Below are 20,000 nucleotides of genomic sequence, written 5' to 3'. Positions count from 1 at the left end.
GTCGGTAGAGCTCTCGCTAGACGGACAATGAGACCGAGATCGATCCCGGGTGATTCGAGATAATTTTCTGTGATTATGCAGCTGTGTCTGTTAGATCTTGCGGAAAGTACTTTGCGTTAGACTTGCGTCATATCCAAAGGATAGCAAACAACTGCTATTTCTGGTTCACGTTTCCATCATCATCATCATCATCATCATCATCATCATCATCATCATCATCATCATCATCATCATCATCATCATCATATCATTCTTCTTCTTCTTCTTCTTCTTCTTCTTCTTCTTCTTAATATTATTATTATATTATTATTATTATTATTATTATTATTATTATTATTATTATTATTATTATTATTATTATATTATTATTATTATTATTAATAATAGTGTTGTTGCTGTTGCTGCTGCTTTTGTTGTCAATGGTGTTGTTTTAAGATTGTAGTATTCATTCGTTTAGGATTTTACGAGTAATTTTTACAGTTAGACAAACGTCTATATTCGAATATTGCAGTGTATTCAGTGGACAATGTAAAAAATCGAGCTTTTAAGTAGCGCAATTTCCACTTAAAGTGCTCAAAGCGCTCTACAAATATTCCCTTGCCAACAGCACATGTAGGACAAAACATGACGCCTGTTAGGTTAAATTGGTTTTTTTTTTCGACAAGCTGTTAACGGCCAGGTACGCATTTTACACCTGATTACGGTGAGAGAATGTAGTAAAGAACCTTGTCCAAGGACTCAACTAAGAGCAGCTCTCGAACTCTGGACATTTCGATCTTAGTGCTAGAGTCATACCTCACTAGAGTACAAAGCTGCACCATACAGCCCAATACAAAACAGACAGAACAAAAGGTCAGAGAAGTCGTGACGTCACACCTTCCACTCTTCCGGTTTCAAAATCCTTGGAAGTGTGTAAGTAGTTAGTCCTTCGGAGTACTAAAAATGAATAGGTTACATATTGAATCTGAGGGTGGCATAAATATATCAGTAGCATAATGTATAGGCAGATTCTAAGGATTACAGGAAGTAAAAGAGCGAGGATAGACGATCTTTATTGACGACCAGCATATCTATATTTAGACTAGAAAATAAGAAGCCATCACTCTGAAACCAGAAGATCAATTACACGATGTATTTATCCAGTCCTCCGGATGAGTATTTTTACACTTCCAATGAGACTGGAACCAGTTTTTTGACATCACGGTTTACTTCTCTATTATAGGACTCAAGAGTGCAACCTGCTCAAGATCACAGGCGACGATGGAAGAAAACTTCCCTATAATATCATTGTGTTATTGAGAGGCCAAAAGCTGTTGTATGTTAAATGTTGTTATTATGCCCTTCCCCTAAGCCATCATAAGATTTCGTCGCCTAGGCATTCCACGAAGGAATATAGATAATTCATCAAACAAGATGTCTGATGTCAACAGGAATCACCCCATGTTGTCCAAGTGAGCAAACTGGGGGATAATAATCTTGCCCAAGGAAAAAAACCGAACGTGCCTAAAGCGGGGCTCGATCCCCTGGACCTTCCGGGTCACACTGCAATGACTTAACTACTCGGCCACTTCGCAAATCCCCCCCCCCTGTTAAATTAATGAAGAAAAACGAATGTGAGCATGTGATGTGTTATATATAATATATATATATATATATATATATATATATATATATATATATATATATCGACGGCGCGATGAGGAAACCTCTGAAGTAGCGTTTTCGCGAATCCGTTGATCAAAGCTCTGATGTCGACATCAGAGTTTCGCGCCCGAAATTTTCACGACAATCAATCCTCCGATGTCACTTTCGAGGTTTGATCAACGGGTTTTGAGATAGAAGGAGAGCTGCTACTTATTCGCTATCCTCTGATCTAAATACTTTTCTTAATACTTTGTAGTGAATTGTACGAGTTGTCAGTGTCACTATCATGATAATAATATATAATTATAATATAATAATAATATAATAATATAATAATAATAATAATTATTATTATTATTATTATTATTATTATTACTATTATTATTATTATTATTATTATTATTATTATTTTAATATATTATTATTATTATTATTATTATTATTATTATTATTATTATTATTATTATTATTATTATTATTATTATTATTATTATGATTATTATTATTATTATTATTATTATTATTATTATATTATTATTATTACTAGTAAAAAGGCCCTCAATTTCGCGGGGAAGGAACTATTTTCATTTGATATTATACCCACCATCATTAAATGAGGGCAGATTGGTAAACAACGCTGTCTGTGTAACTTGGTACATCCTCTGTTGATTTTTCTGTGTGGTCCAACATGAAGTGTAAGCCGCTATAGCCGCTGACCCGTGACACAGCAACATATAGTTGTCCGTGTATGAAAACATGTTGTGGTAATAAAATCAACTGCGAAAATAAACCTGAAGTAGTAGACGTGAGCAGAGTTGAAAGACGATCCTGGGATCGAGAACTTACCTTACAGTACAGTACTCTGGTGATCATGTTTGTGGCGTTTGGCACCGTTTTATGCATCTCACTGGAGGTATACAAAAACGCACCATTTTTATGCACCTCCGTTGGCGCTGCTGGTTGATTAATGAAAATGTAGCTGCTTTAAGGTCGAAAAAATAACCATAAGTGTTGAATTGTAAGCCTCAATTTAATAGACGAAGACATACTGTGGACGTTTCTGATTTCCCCTTTATCAACAAAAAACGACGAATAAGACACTAAGAACGAATGAGAGTGAATGGCGTAGATAAGTTAAATAGACATAAACAATGGTGGGACAGGAAGTTTTTGAAAAACAACAAAAACAAATCAAAGACAAAAAAAGAGGAAGAAGAAAAAAAAAAAGAAAAAAAAAAAACCCAATAAAATGACAAAGACGCGGTAAAAGAATACACTGATGATAATGATAAAATATTATAAAATGATAACAATCGACGTTTACATATAAATGCACGTCGATAACACATTGAATGGTACCGATGTTGTTGTTTTTCTTTTAAATATAATAATAATAATAATAAATAATAATAATAATAATAATAATAATAATAATAATAATAATTATTATTATTATTATTATTATTATTATTATTATTATTATTATTATTATATTATAATAATAGATTAATTTAAGGTTTTAAATATATGTCCAGTAACTATAACAACGAAAATGATGTCTTTCTCAATAAAGTAAACTTTTTTATTAAAATGTCCACACACAATGGGATTGAACCCAGTACTTCCAAGGTTAGAATCTGACAGCTTATCCACTGCGCTTCGGAGCCACCTGACTATTCATAACATTGAATAAGGTCTTTCTAAAACCTTATTTTACCTTTTATGCAACTTCTATTTTCTTCATTTTAAATTTCGATTTTTTAGATTATTATTATTATTATTTGATTTATTACCAAAGAGGTTAAACCTGTTTATTATCCACCCGAAACCATCACATTGAAAGTATCAAATGGGCAATAATAATACTTGATGTCATAAATAGATGAAAACTGTTGAAAACTTAGTGTAGATCTGAAATCCTTAAAGTAATTAAGTGAATACATTATTTCGAATGCGACGATTTGCGTAAAAACGCCAAACTGACAACTTTTTACAGTGTCGAAATTGGTTGTTTTTTAGAGTGTTAGTGTCGTCGGTACATATTTCATGATATCGGTTTGACTCGACGAACTTTCAAACTGACTTTAGATTATAAAAGGAAATCAAATTATCTATTTATCTATCTGTAAAAAATACATTTCTAATTTTCAAATCTTTCAGTAGAGTTGTGCGCCGTATAATTTTTTTTATTGACTCAAATGGCACAATATTCTCCACAAGGCTAGCCTATATTGTTTTAAGAAAGGAATTTCAATTCCATTGTATTTATCTTCCAACAACAGTCTACATGTGTTTATATTTCACTTCCTAAACTGCATTACACAGTTCCTCCCCGCCTCCCCTCTTTTCACTTAATCAATTGCGCACCTTTTAGAAATATCTAGCATTCTGTTTTAATTCGTGCTTCCTTACAAAGGACATACTCATTTCCTGCCAACCAATGTTTTGTTTATTCATCTTAACTACCCAACTACCACATTGATTATTCAGTAGCTGTGGTATTTATTGATGCCCAAAAGGATTATAGTATTTCAATATGCTTAGAAGTCAAAACAAACCTATATATAAATTGTAAAACAAACTATTCAAGTTACAATTATAACCACAAATGTTACCCATCGTCTCAAAACGATATTATGTCGGGATGAACGGGATCTCGAAAATAGATTTTGAAGATAAAATGATGAGAAAAAAGAACTAAGAATACTTTTGCAATTCAAGAAATACAATTTATTCCCCATAATAATGAAGAGAAACGAACCCCAAGTTTGATATGTGTGGCTATAAAATCAACTTCTACCTTCATCCCGACATAATACCACTTGGAGACGATGGGTCACAATTTTATTAACCCACGAAAACCCGCTATACATAATTTACAAGACGTACTTCGATCACTTTACAGAGGATAGCGCATTACATCTCCGTCTACCTTGAAATCAAAACCAGATGATTAAATCTCTGAACTAACATCAGAGATTGATCAACTTGAAACAAAAGAACAAGAGGGCGTGCTTATCTCTGAAGTTGACATCAGAGGTTAGATCAGCGGACTGGCAAAAACGCTACATCGGAGGTTTGATCAACGGGCCATCGATATATATATATATATATATATATATATATATATATAATATATATATATATATATATATATATATATACATATATATATATATTATATATATATATATATATATATATATATATATATATATATATATATATATTATAAAAACAAAAAACATGATATAATATTGCTCAACTTTTTGACAAAAGAAGCTATTTATTTTTAAAAATTCAAGTATAATTATGATTATTTAACTTCTACAACATTGTTTAAGCGCTAGCTCTCACCAGGAAGATGAGATGTTAATGAGAGCTAACGCTTGAAACAATGTTGTTAAATAATCACAATTATACTTGAAAATTATATATATATATATATATATATATATATATATATATATATATATATATATGTCTCTCTCACACACACACACACACACACACACACACTTTTTTAAAAAGCTATTATTGTTTAGACTTGCTCATGGTCAAAAGTAGCAACCCGTCTCGAATAAGTCATGTCAAAAGAGAACAATAGTGTTCCTCTGGAGGACTGAATACAAACGTTGTGTAACTGATGTTCTGGTTATAGAGTGATGGCATCTTACTTTCTATCCTAAATTATAAATGCTGGTCGTCAATACAGATCATCCATCCTCGCGTTTTTACCTCCCGTAATCTTGGCTCTGCGTAACTTATATATTGTTTATGAATTGTCCGGTTTATGTAACTTATACATTGATTATGCATTGTTAGGATTATGTAACTTATACATAGTTTATGCATTGTCGGATTAATTTAATTTATACATTGATTATGCATTGTTCGGTGTATGTAACTTATACATAGTCTATGCTTTGTTCGGTTTGTGTAACTTATACATAGTTTATGCTTTATTCGGTCGGTGTAACTTATACATAGTTTATGCATTGTTCGGTTTATGTAACTTATACATAGTTTATGCTTGTTTCGGTTATGTAACTTATACATAGTTTATGCATTGTTCGGTTTATGTAACTTATACATAGTTTATGCATTGTTCGGTTTATGTAACTTATACATAGTTTATGCTTTGGTCGGTTTGTGTAACTTATTCATAATTTATGTTTTGTTCGGTCTGTGTAACTTATTCATTGTTTATGCATTGTCCGGTTTATGTCACGTATTCACTGTTTATGCATTGTCTGGTTTATGTAACTTATTCAGTGTTTATGCGTTGTCCGTAAGAGTGATCGCACACTTCTAAGGAGTTTTGAGCCGGAAGAAAGGCAGGCATGACGTCATGACTCCAGAAACCCACCTATAATAATCATCCTTTCCTCCCAATCCAAATTTTTTGTACTGCACGAATTTTCTTTTCCCTCTGGACAGATGCATTTCGAACCTTATTTCGTGTTCGCCCTGTGGATGGAACGGAAATTAATTGAAGAATACACAGTGCGGGTATATGGTCTAGTGTGAGACACTTATCTTCGGATGGGAAGGTCCTGGATACGAGTCCTGCCCTGGGCGGTGGATTGCTGAGTCCTTGAAAAATGCTTCTTACTCACATTCTCTCACCGTACTCATGTGTAAAATGAGTATCCGACCGTCAACATTGTTGTCTCTGTCGGAAAAAGGGTAAAGTCGCTCAAAAGGCACGTCCTACATGTAAAGTGTTTCTGTTGGCTAGAAACACCTAGCAAATCATTTGTGCACGATTAGTGGATATTGCGCTATATTATTGCTCTATTAAAAAAAAAAAAAACAATAATTTGGAACAAAAGAAAATTGACGTTATTTTAAGCGCAGTCATTAAGAATTCGAAAAGCATATATAGAAAAGCTGCAAGGAAATAAGATAAATGAAAACACAAATAAAAATTTAAAAAGAAAAACAGATGGGTCCGACAGGTTATTTGGTAGAGCACTCGCGTTACGCGCAATAGGATCGAGATCGACACCCCCCCCCCCCCACCCTGTCTGTCCACTCAGCATTGATCGAGTAGTTGGGCGTCTTAGATCTGACAGAAAGAACTCTGTGATAGACTAGCGTCCAATCCAAAAGGAAGCAAGCGGTTACTATTCTCCGTTTCATGTGAAAGAAACCGGAATAAACTCCATCTCCACCGGTCTAACGGAACTGAACCCCCCCCCCCCCCCCCCCCCCCCCCCCCCCCCCCCCATCCAAAAAAAAAAAAATAACGAAAAGACTAAAACTAAGACAAACTAAACAAAAACAAAAACAAACAACCTAAAATTGAAATCAAATATTATCAAGAGTTACGCTTATACAAGACGTTGTTGTTGTTGTTGTTGTTGTTGTTGTTGTTGTTGTTGTTGTGGTGGTGGTGGTGGTGGTGGTGGTTGTGGTTTTGATGTTTGTGGTTTTGGTGGTGGTGGTGGTTGTGGTTTTGATGTTTGTGGTTTTGGTGGTGGTGGTGGTTGTGGTTTTGATGTTTGTGGTTTTGGTGGTGGTGGTGGTTGTGGTTTTGATGTTTGTGGTTTTGGTGGTGGTGGTGGTGGTGGTTGTTGTTTTGATGTTTGTGGTTTTGGTGGTGGTGGTGGTGGTGGTGGTAGAAATGAGGGGGTAGCGATAAGATTGGATGATGTTTTTTGGTTCTAGAAGTGATATGATTGGGTGATGGTTTGGATTGTAATGATGATAAGATTGGGCGACGGTTTGGATTGTGATAATGATAAGATTGGGCGATGGTTTTGGTTGCAGAAGTGATGCAACTGGTGATGTATTGAGTCGAGGAGTGATTTGATCAGCTGATGTTTTGGGTTGTAAAAGTGTTAAGATTGGGTGATGGTGTTGGTTGTAGAAGTGGTAATATTGAGTGACGGTTTAGCTCGTAAATGTTTTAAGAATGGGTAATGCTTTTGGTAATAAGGGTGATAGGATTGGATGATGGTGGTGGTCGTTGTAAAAGTGATAATATTTGGGGAAAGTGATTGTATTGAAGTGATAAGATCAGGTGATGTTTTGTGTCGTAGAAGAGATTACATTTTGTGATGGTTTTGGAGTCGCAAAAGTTGATAAAATTGAGCTATGGTGTTTAAAGTACCGTTGGGAGTTCTTACCATTTGCAATAATTTAATAATATGATCAAAGCCCATCCAAAATTCTCTGTTAATATCACCAAAGCCTTTTTCATAAGCATCCCATGTCTGGTCAAAGCTTTGTAGACCATCAAATCTACGCTGAAAACAAACATTATGACAAGTTCACCTGAAATCTGTCATGGGTTGTTATGGGAAAGGCGAGCATATAATAAATATGCCAATGGCATTTTAATGATGATACTGATTTTTATATGATAATAACGATGTTATTATTATTATTATTATTATTATTATTATTATTATTATTATTATTATTATTATTATTATTATTATTATTATTATTATTATTATTATTATTATTATTATTATTACTAATAGTTGTAATATAATAATAATAGTAATAAAATTAATAATAATAACAATAATAATAGTAACACTGATGACGACGACGACGACGATGATGATGAAGATGAGTCAGCGGGAGTAACTCCTTCTGTCGTACAGGTCTGCTATCCGAAGCAATTATGGGCATGTTTTTAATGCTGTTGTAATGGAAAATACATAATATTATGTGATTGAGATTGCTTCCATTACAACAATTTGTTTGGGTTAGCAGACCTGCAAATAATATGTACATGACGAGTAAATTCCTCCACCCTCCCTCCTCCAAATTCACCTGTATGATGGTCCAACCACCGCCATCGGTTACCGAGTCACAAACGACAGGGAATCCCAGCGTGTGCGTGATGGTCACGTGATTATACTCAGGAAGTCGTATCTCCTCACACTCGTCTGGGGGCTTGGGAATGAAAACATGGCAAGGAATGAAAGATAAACACTGCGGCTATTGTAAGAGAGTTAGCTTAAAGCAAGTGGGTTTAATAAGTTCACAGTGCTTGTGTATCAGTTAAACTTGGTCATTATATTGAGTAGTCTAGGTCAGTTTTACGTTCCAAAGTTAAAGGATTCGACATTATATTGAGTACTAGAAAATTACTTTCTTTGATCGTTGTTACTTGGTATTTGGGGATGATAGCATCAAATTATAGTCGGAATTTGTTATTTGGGCGTACAGATTATTTGGGCGTACTGAACGTACAACTGACGTTTACCAAAAGTAATATTATATCATAAAAGGCGGGGTTTAACATTAATATGTAGCAATTGACGTTTCAGGTTTGAATATGATTTGATCTTACTCTTAGAGGTTGGATTGTAGACTGACAGGGAACTCTCAAAACTAGTAAGAGGTGTGGCTTGAAATAATTTACAATAGGTGAAAAAGATAGTGTTGCTAGATTCTAGATTATTCTTCGATTCAACTTGACAATGAGCTGCACGTTCCTAGTGTCCAACTAAGAATCTTTTATTTTACGGACTTTGAAATATTATACGTATATTGAAAATTGTTACTTAGGCAAAATGACATAACATTTGGATTGATTTTACGGATTTGGAATTTATGAAACTTATTGAATTATGACCATGCTATTTGATTTGGATTTGGAATTCATCACAACAAATAAAACTGTAAGAAATGAAACTTGGAATATGGACTTTTATTAGAATGTCTGGATGTTGTACATTCAGTTATCATCATCGGCCCTTGAACTATTTAGTCATTATTAACATCTACAACATAACACAACGCAAAGGATAATATTACTATCTATCAAAAAACCACTATGTGATCCAGCCATTACATATGTGTGCAACTACCCCACACTACTATGTGGTCTTGTGGTATGGCACTCACTCGTTTTCAGATAGGAAGATCCTGGGTTGGAGCCTCGCTCGGCGCATAGTTCAGTCCTTGTAAAAGGCTCTCTATTCACATTCTCTCACGGTACTCAGATGTGAAAGAGCTTTTTCCAAGGACTCAAATATGCGCTGCTCAGAGCGGGACACGAACCCATGACCTTGTGATCCGAAGGGGAGTGCCATACTACAAGATCACAAAGCTGCACATCTACATGTTTATTTTTTAAAACTTTAACTTGTCTATCGCGCAATATCCACTAAATATGCTCAAAACGCTTTACACCACATCCCTATCCAACAATAACATTTAACATTTAAGACGCGACATGACGCCTGTTAGGAGATATTATATTTTTTTTATTCGGACAGAGACAACGCTGGTAACGGACAGATACTCATTTTACACCTGAGAACTGAGAGAGAATGTGCGTAAAGTGCCTTTTCCAAGGACTCCACTATGCGCCGTCATAGCAGGACTCGAACCCAGGACCTTCAGATCAGATGGTGAGTGTCATACCACTGGACCACATCGCCGCATAACATGAATACCACGAATGACAAGGAATCAAAATAACAGCAAAAAAGTGCGCCACACTCTCAAAACGGTCTTATATCGGGGCGACGAAGGTGTTCAAAATGTAAAATTGATGCCATTGAGTTTAGCCAAAATACTCATAACATCCGATTGCCGGATATAACATACCAACACACAAAACTAGGTGTAACCGTGGACCTTATAGTCTGATTGATAAAATTTAGTGAGAATAAATCATAGCAATGGCTGGTTAAAAACAATAACAAAGAGCTTCGTGGTGTCAATTTTGTTCTACCTTTTGTCTGATTGATTGAATTGATTGAGAATTAATCACTTTGATATCTTGCTGTACAAATGCTCAGTGCGAAATATAAACATTAACAAACTACATTATATGATGCTATTCTTTTACGGAAATTACTGTCAACCTCTGCCACCCGGATTTAACGATGCCAAACACACAAAACTATATGTAACCCTGAACGTTTCTTGTATGACTGATCGAATTTAGTGAGAATTTAATTTAATTTCACAATGACAAGAAATACTGGGTTTCCTCAAATCGCCTCTTAACAGGACATGGCAGAACTGCATCAGATATATGCATATGGAACCTTGGGAACAGTGATGCTTGCCGGAGATGTCGGGCAGTTCCAGAGACCAGCGATCACATCATCTTCCACTGTCCAGAATCTAAACTTGCAGATGAATATGAAACAGCTCTTAAGACGGAGGAAGTCTTCTAAACCTGGCTTCACGAAATGACTTTGGAGGTGTAGCCATACGCTACAAGTAGTGGGAACAAATCATAAAAATGGAATACATTTTATCGCCTATTTATTTTCATCACTACAGTTTCGATTTCTGGCATCCAGGGAACGAAAACATGATCTTTAAAACCTTGAGTTTTGATATAGAGCAATTTATCACTTAAAGTTCTCAAAGCGCTTTACAGTGGGGTATTCTCCTCCTCCTCCTCCTCCTCCTCCTCCTCCTCCTCCTCCTCCTCCTTCTTCTTCTTCTTCTTCTTCTTCTTCTTGTCGGTGCTGCTCAGTTGCGACACACGGCTTCACTGCTCTCAGTTATTTTCTCTATTTCTTTATTAGTCGTTTTCTAATATTCAGATTTATATTCGTGTGTCCCTTTTCTTTGGAGGATTATGTGTCATTAACAACATCATGGAGTGAATGTCAACAACTTGAAACAACAAAACAACGACAACACGGCGGCGGTTATGTGTATACTAGATTAGACCCCTACAGCTGCGACCTGCAAAAACACCGCCATTACCAACCGTTGTACAAACTGCGTATGAAGAAATTATAAATAGTCTAAAAGGGACAATGAATGGAAGGAGTTAGACAAAGATTGAAGAGACGGGGAAGGGGGGGGGGGGCATCGACCACCTCTTCCCTCCATCATCCTGTCAAATGTGCTGTCAATAAGAAACAAATCCGACACACTCACTCCTCCCGTTAGAATCGACACTGAATACAGAAATGCGTGTGTCATTTGTTTAACCAAAACATGGCTGCCATTATTAGACAAGGGAGCGTTCACATATTACGTCATCAAAAATTTGCCCTTTTTAGACCCCCCCCCCTCCCCCAAGTCATCACTTGTCACCATTGACCTGACCCCCCCCCCCCCCAACAGAAGATGACGTCATCTAATTTGATAAAAACTAAAAGATAACTTTAATTTCACAATATTTATTATTCGTTTTTCAAACCATAAACATTGATTATCAACGTTTGATAAAACACATTCAGACATTTTATTAATTTCAGAAACTGTTGATAATTTATGTTCTACGATACAATGGGGACATAAAATTTAAATTTGCAAAGATAAAATCTAACAAACATTATTTAAATTAGGCTACTTGGTGCAGGTGCTATTAACAAAATTCAGAAAGTGTAATTTAAAATAGTATTGGAGGCAAATTATTTTATAGCATATTAGTTTTTTAGTGGAATGAATTTCTGTTTCAATTTCCAAACATAAAATGAATTGATTCAAAAATGTTTCTGCCTTGGACCTCTGGCAATGTACTATAAATAGTATCATCAATTTCATCTTCATCGTCATCATTTTCTCCCATTTGCTGTTCTTCTTGTATGCCGCATTTTCGTGAATGGTCTTTCATTGCTGTGATCGAGGAGTGATACAATGAACATTTAGGGCAAGTTCGCCTTTTGAGAAGTGATACCCCTTTCCCATCTTGTTTCTTGAGAGATGGGCAATACTCACCATAGCAATTTATCTTTAGCTGTTTTGAAAGGAACAAACTTTGATATAGGCTTAATTTGCCTATGTTTTGATGACATCATCTTGGGTCTGACCCCCCCCCCCCCCATGTCAACACATGTCAACATTTGGTAGACCCCCCCCCCTCCCCCCCTAGCTGATGACGTAATATGTGAACGCTCCCCAACTGATGCCAGTGTTAATCTTGACATTTTTACCCTTTTTAGAAGCGACAGAGACCCCACCATTGGGAAAATCAAAGGCAGCGGACTGTGTCTTTACGTGAATGACAAATGGTGTAAAATGGTGAACATCGTGAAAAAAATAACACACCTAATATAGGATTTATATCATCGTCACTTCGCCCGCACTTAATGCGAATTTAGTATCGTCAACATTGTTGTTGTTTTCGTTCCCCCGATCAAACAATGATCAAGCAAAACAAACACTGGAAGAACACACGTCGCAACTGTTACTCAGATACCTAGACAGCCCCTAAATAATTAATGGCGATTTCAACCATTGCCAACACACAATCTCCGGACTCATTCAGTTTGTCACATGCAACACTCGTCATAACAACACAATTGATCTGTGTCACTTCACTTTAAGGGCTCTCATTGACGTTGAGTTTTGTACCGGTGATGCGACTCGTCTGGGTCGGTGTGACACTGTGCGTCAGTTGCAGATGCTTTTTGCCCACACACGTCACCGGACCCAGTTACTGTCTCTCTATTCTATTTTCCGTCTTGCGCACAATATTGATTATTTCTCATTAATTTATATCAATCAGACTGTTGAACGAACGAAATTGACATCACTCAACTCTTTGTTATTGTATTAAGGCAGTCATTTTGGTAATTAGTTCTCACTAAATTATATCAATCAGACGTTTTGTGTGTCGATACGATATTTCCGGCTGGCGGATGTTGTGAGAATTTTGCCTAAACGCATAGAATCAATACCCGTCCAAGGTATTCGCATCAACTGTAGTAATAGCTATAATTAATATTGAGTATCGTTTCGTTTGGCATCACAACGTGGTATGGAAGCTGTGGAACAAAAGAAAAATCCAAACTACATAGAACCCTCAGAGAGGCTTCAAAAATAATTAACACAGACCTTAGAAGCCTTGACACAACTTATATTAATGCAGTTGAGAAGAAATCTTTTAACATTATCAACGAAAAGAGGCATCCGCTGAACGAAAAATTCCAACTTCTGCGCTCCGGAAGACGGTATCTAGAAGCAAAATGTCGGACAAATCGACATAAGACAACCTTCATTCCAACCGCCATAAAATTAATTAACAAATCTTCTGTGGAAAAATGAGACAACCAATGAAAATAACGAGAAGCAGTGTCGTGAATCATCATCATCGACATTGCCGCCGTCGTTATCATCATCATCATCATCATCATCATCATCATCATCATCATCATCATCATCATCATCATCATCATCATCATTATCGTAGTCATCATCATCATCATCATCATCATCATCATCATCATCATCATCATCATCATCATCATCATCATCATCATCACAATCATTGCCATCTTCTTCTTAATATAAGACACTATATTTATAATATGGTTATCTGCTGTCCCAGCAAATATATCGTATCGTTCTATCTGTCTGTGTGTGTGTCTGTGTGTATGTATATATGTATGTATGTATGTATGTATGTATGTATGTATGTATGTATGTATGTATGTATGTATGTATGTATGTATGTATGTATGTATGAATGTAGGCATGCATATACGATGATATGCTGGTTTGTATGTATGTCTGCATGTATGTATGTATGTATGTATGTATGTATGTATGTATATGTGTTTGTATGTACGCTCATTTCTTTTGTATACACGTGTAGAAACAATGTGCAAGCGTGTATGTTCGTGTATGGCTGTGTCTGTATTTGTAAATGTGTTGATGTTCATACCATGAACCAAACTGAGCATTGTTTACCTCACATGAATTGCCTTTAATTTGGACAATAAAGATTATTATTATTATTATTATTATTATAATAATGTAACATGTCGAGAGAGAGAGAGAGAGAGAGAGAGAGAGAGAGAGAGAGAGAGAGAGAGAGAGAGAGAGAGAGGAATGTTGTATACAAAACAAAAACAAAAAGATACTTTCTTTATATATAACGCAATATTCAATCACTATATAAGGGTCCTTGGCCAACAACATGCCATGTTAGATGAGACATGACCCCTGTCAGGCGATATTACAATTGTTTCCCTACAGAGACGACCTTCACACAGCGACGTACTCATTTTAGACGTGAACAAGGTGAGAGAATGCGAGTAAAGAGCCTTTTCTAAGGACTCAATTTTGCGCCATTCAGAGCGGAACTCGAACCCAGTAGCGTCCGATCCAAAGGCGAGTGTAATACCACAAGATCACATGCATAGCTGTACAAGAAAGTGATGAGAGAATAGATACATATATATCGAAGGAGGAGAGAGCGGATGGAGTGAATAAAGTTCTTGGATATGTATAGAAGGAACCAAATGGACGTCATTCATCCCTTTGTTATTGTTTTTAGACATCAATTTTTATGATTAGTTCTCATTAAAATATCAGACTATAAACGTTCAAGGTTACATGTAGATTTGTAGGCTGGAGCGTTATTTCTGGCTGGCGGACTTTGTGAGTATTTTAATTTAACACAGAGCATCAATTGAAGGAATGAATTTGACATTAGTCAACCCGTTGTTATTGCTTTTAGACAGCCATTTTTATTATTAACTTATCACTTAATTATATAAATCTGACTATAAACGTTCGAGTTGGCACATTTTTGTCTTTTAGTATGTTATACCCCGATGGAGATGTATTGTGAGTATTTTTCCAATACGTATAACATCAATACATTTGCAATCAGATTTATATTTAAATCAACTTAAACAACATATTTTTATTTTCATTTTGTGGACATTATTTATCATCATAATCATTATTATTATTATTATTATTATTATTATTATTATTATTATTATTATTATTATTATTATTATTATTATTATTATTATTATTATTATTATTATTATCATTATTATTATTATTATTATTATTATTATTATTATTATTATTATTATTATTATTATTATTATTATTATTATTATTATTATTTATTATTACTATTATTATTATTATTTTATTATTATTATTATTATTATTATTATTATTATTATTATTATTATTATTATTATTATTATTCATATTATTATTTATAAAACAAATCGACAGTGCTCCCGCGGCAGGTTAAGCGGGCACTCATTGAGACTACTCGCACCCCCTCCCCCACAACCCCGACACCCTTGAGTCTCAGTGCTTGCTTTGGTTGAATGTACTGTGTGGGATACACTAATGCTGCCAGATAGAACGATTTATTTATTTATTTATTTTATTTTTAATGGTTTGTCTGCGCTTGCAACACATTAAGGTCATATCAGCTCCAGTAAAAAGGGAGAACATGGGATAGTAAAAAGTTTTAGAATTAGAATTAAAGCACCCAAGAAAAGGTAAGACAAAAGGGGAAGTGGTTCAAATAGGGAACAGTTGTAGATTCCAAGAGCACACTATCAATGTACTTAGATTGAGATCACCTAAATGTCTCATCCAGACACAATCACAGGTACCCGCTAAGAGGAACACACTCAAATGTTTACAAATCATATGTTTAAAAATAAACCAAACACAGTACATAACAGAGAGATGATTTACAAAACAATAATTGTGCATTCGACTGTTTCCTGCCCAGCCAGGACTCGGGCCAGGGCCAGGACAAAACCAAGTAATCTCATTCCAAGACAAAGACAGAAAGCATGTTGGACAGATATAATGGGATAGAAGACACAGTATGTACCTCCCTGTCCACTATGGGAGGTCAGGAACCCCACGCAGGAACGATTGAAGAATGGACTGACGTGGTGAAAAGCTATATAACATTCTGTGTTGAGTCATGTTAAATAGAAATAAGTTAGAATTTTCCCCAACAACAATCCATGGAAAACAAAACGTCTGAAATATGCCCTAAATGAAACAAAGATCGTATACATGAGCGGTGACGGAACATAAATACACGTTAAGGAAAAAGAACTTAACATCGTCACTCAACAAGAAAAGGAAGACTACAAGCAAAAAATGGAACAAAATCTAAAATCGGGAAATTCCATGAAAGCGTGGGAAATGATTCGGGAAATAGGAGGAGAAGGACTAACGGAAACTCGACTCCCATATTGGAATGCAAACATAGATGATGACGAACTCAACACCTTTTACTGACTCTTCGACAAGTGTCTTCCAGCAATCGACACGGAATCAACTTCAACAATCAACAGAAAGCCACGTCCAGTACTAGAGGAAACAGTTATGAGAGAATTAGTTACACTTCCTATTATTATTATTATTATTATTATTATTATTATTATTATTATTATTATTATTATTATTATTATTATTATTATTATTATTATTATTATTATAAAAAACAACAACAACAAAAACAAAAAACAAAAACAAAACAAAACAAAAACAGCAAATAACAACCTCTCATTCTGATTTTTTTTTATCGTGAGCGAGGTAGTCTATTTTTTTCTCCTTTTATTTGGCCTTGTTCCGTTTGTGAGAATGAAATTCTTAAATTTGATTCTAATTTCCATTACTTTGTTTTATGTTTGTTCTTTTTTTAAATTTCTAAATATTCTAAAAATATCTTGTTTTTCTCTGACGATTTGTTCCGTGTTACTGATCGAGATTATTTATTCATATATTATATTTATTTATTTATTTATAGATTGATTGATTATTTTATCTATTGATGGATTGAATGATTGATTGATTGATTGATTGATTGATTGATTTATTTATTTATTTATTTATTCATTCATTTATTTATTTATTTATTTATTTAACTATTTATTTATTTGTTTATGTATCTGATTACATTGTTGTTTCTTATCGATGTTTTTCTTTTTCTGTTTTCTCCTTTTCTGCCTCGATTATAGTGTTTCTGAGCAAGATATTTTATAGTGTTTTATTTATTTTTTCTAAGTGATCATTTGGTTACCCCCTGAATTTTTTAGTTCTGTTTTTGTGGGGTTTTTTTTAAAGTATTTTCTTTTCTTTGATTATTTTTATTTATTTATTCTTTAAGTATGCACTTCTTGAGATCGAAGTTGGTATGAAAATTGCAATTTGCAATGCCCTATAGAATTCGATCAAGAGAGAGAGAGAGAGAGAGAGAGAGAGAGAGAGAGAGAGATAGAGAGACACAGAGAGAGAAGATTTTAAAGAAAAAAAGGGAGGGAGGCATTTATCCTTTGCAACGATCTGTAGAAATAGAAAGAAAAAAAAGGTGTCGGAACCAGGATTTGAACACACAGCGTCGTTCTCGACATGTCTTCTAAGAAAGACGACTTTACCCAGTCGGCCACGACATCCACATAAATGGCGACACATCTTGTGTATATTTATAGTAACCTACTATCCATCGACTGATTTATTGTTGGGTAATTTCATCTTTTTTTTCTTTGCTATTTTATTCACTTTACTCATTCCTATGTGTATTTATTGCATCCATAGACAGCATAAATCCTAGGTATTTTGACAGTTTTGTTTTGGCTCGGCCATAATCAGCTGACGTTCCCAATATAAACAACGCGATCGGGAGTTACAGTGGTCTCACTTCAAGGGAAGCAACCGAGGATGATATATGCGCGACGTCATCGGCATACTCTCTATAAACGTTCAAGGTCCGGTACATCCGGATGGAGGATGTTGCGAGTTTTTTTTTTGTCTAAACGCAAAGCATCAATTCTCCAAGGAGACAAGAGAACATGTGAAGAAAGCAGTGGCGTGGCATGCTTACAATATAAAGTGGTGCCAGAATCAGAAGAAAATGATTTAAAGCATGCTATATGTGTAAATACAAAAGAAAGAAAAATATTTAAATAAAAGACTTACTCAAATTAGTAAGAGGCGGTATATACCAATTCTCAGTTTTATTTGTTTTTAAAATGCTGTAATCTATTTTTAAAAGATAGAAGCGGTGCCAGGCACCAAATCAACCAATATAGCCACGCCCCTTGAAGAAAGTCAAATCATTCCTATTTTTTACTTACATTGGAGCAGCACGTTTGTTCTGAAATAGAAGAAAAAGTGCATAAAAAGAGTTTATATGTTATTTAACTCAAAGTAGGTCAGTGGCTTTAAGCAAGATGAGAAAATCTAAATACCGTCAAAAATAAACTTGAGCTTTTATGTAACGCAATATCAACTAAACGTGCTCAATGCGTTTTACAAAGGGTCCCTAGCCAACAACAACACGTAAGATGTAAGAAGAGGTATGGTGCCTGTTAGGCGATATTGCAATTTTTTCCGACAGAGACAACGCTGTTAACGGCCAGGTACTCATATTACATTTGAGAGAGAATGTGAGTAAAGAATCTTTTCCAAGAAGTCAACTATGCACCGCTCAGAGCCGGACTCGAACCCAGAGTCCTCCGATCCGGAGGCTGGTGTCATACCACTAGACCACATAGGCACACAACTTGAGTGCCTTTGCCTCAAGTTTCCCCTGAAGAAAAAGTTTTCCCTGAACGCAAAGTTTCCCCTGAAGGCAAAGTTTCTCCTGAACGCAAAGGTTCCCCTGAAGGCAAAGTTTCCCCCGAACCAAAGTTTCCCCTGAAGGCAAAGTTTCCCTAGTTGACGGTCCGTTTCTTTTCAGAAAACGGCAGTCAACGGGTTCCAAAATATTCTATTGTTGGCAATAAACACTACCAGAAATCACACCGAGTTGAGACAATGGGTTACAGACAGACCTGTCGAGAGCTCACAAGAGTTCGTAGAAATATGAATTTTTGGCTCCAGTCACAGAGCTGCATTCGCCTCGATAAATCTTGTTCAAAAGGAAAATATAGTTCCTTGGAACCACATATTTTGTTATTGAGGACTTCAAAGCATTTTTGTAACATGCTGAAGGCAAATTGTATATTTCTAAAGCTATTTAAAGTTATTTTTTCTTTTCTTTTCACTTATTTTTCAAATGTCAATTTGGCAAACCTGGTTACATGTGATCTCATATTAAAGGGAGGTAACTCACGTCTTCCACACATTTTCCACTCGGACAGAAAGGTTCCCTCTGGGCATGTGTAGTTGGACACACATGATTCAAACCTCTTGGAATTGCAGTCTAAGGGTTGAAAAACAGATCAAAAACAAAAAACATGACTAATACTGATATTATCATTAATCATTATTGATATAATAATGACTATTTCTCTCAGGTCGATCTGGTTTTTAGTAATTAATTCTGTTATTTTTTTCATTGTTTTTTTTTGTTATTGTTGTTGGCTGAGGAAGGATTTGAGCCCGAAATATTCCGTGTTTTGTATGTTATTCTATATCTATGAAGTTGTTATGTACATTTTGTATGAAAAATTATTAAAAGTAATGTTTTAAAGTAATGTTTATGTTCATGAAATAACAGTAGTTGACTTCGAGAGTCCAAACCAAGAAATCCTTGAAATAATTTCTTTTCTGATGACGCGTCATTCCTTTAAATTATTCTGTGTTGTACCAGGACCCTTATGGCTGAGAATACCGTGATGGTGAGATTGAAGACGATGATGAAGATGATGATGATGATGATGATGATGATGATGATGATG

General features: G+C 35.0%; 1 protein-coding gene across 1 annotated transcript in view; it reads right to left on the bottom strand.

Annotated features, from left to right (window-relative positions):
* LOC144958093 (fibrinogen-like protein A) overlaps positions 1-20,000 on the bottom strand; it is a 38,494-nt gene that overhangs the window by 3,579 nt on the left and 14,915 nt on the right. Inside the window, exons 4-8 of the mRNA XM_078889734.1 lie at positions 19,433-19,522; positions 18,453-18,472; positions 8,437-8,559; positions 7,779-7,898; positions 6,014-6,114 (exon numbers count right to left, since the gene is read on the bottom strand). Of these exons, the coding sequence (XP_078745860.1) occupies positions 6,014-6,114; positions 7,779-7,898; positions 8,437-8,559; positions 18,453-18,472; positions 19,433-19,522 (454 nt within the window). The remainder of the gene's footprint in view (positions 1-6,013; positions 6,115-7,778; positions 7,899-8,436; positions 8,560-18,452; positions 18,473-19,432; positions 19,523-20,000) is intronic.

This window comes from Berghia stephanieae, chromosome 12 (genome assembly GCF_034508935.2).
Source record: "Berghia stephanieae isolate SIO BIC M18660-M18661 chromosome 12, UCSD_Bste_1.3, whole genome shotgun sequence".
NCBI lineage: Eukaryota > Metazoa > Mollusca > Gastropoda > Nudibranchia > Aeolidiidae > Berghia > Berghia stephanieae.
This window is presented reverse-complemented; position numbering and strand designations above follow the sequence as displayed.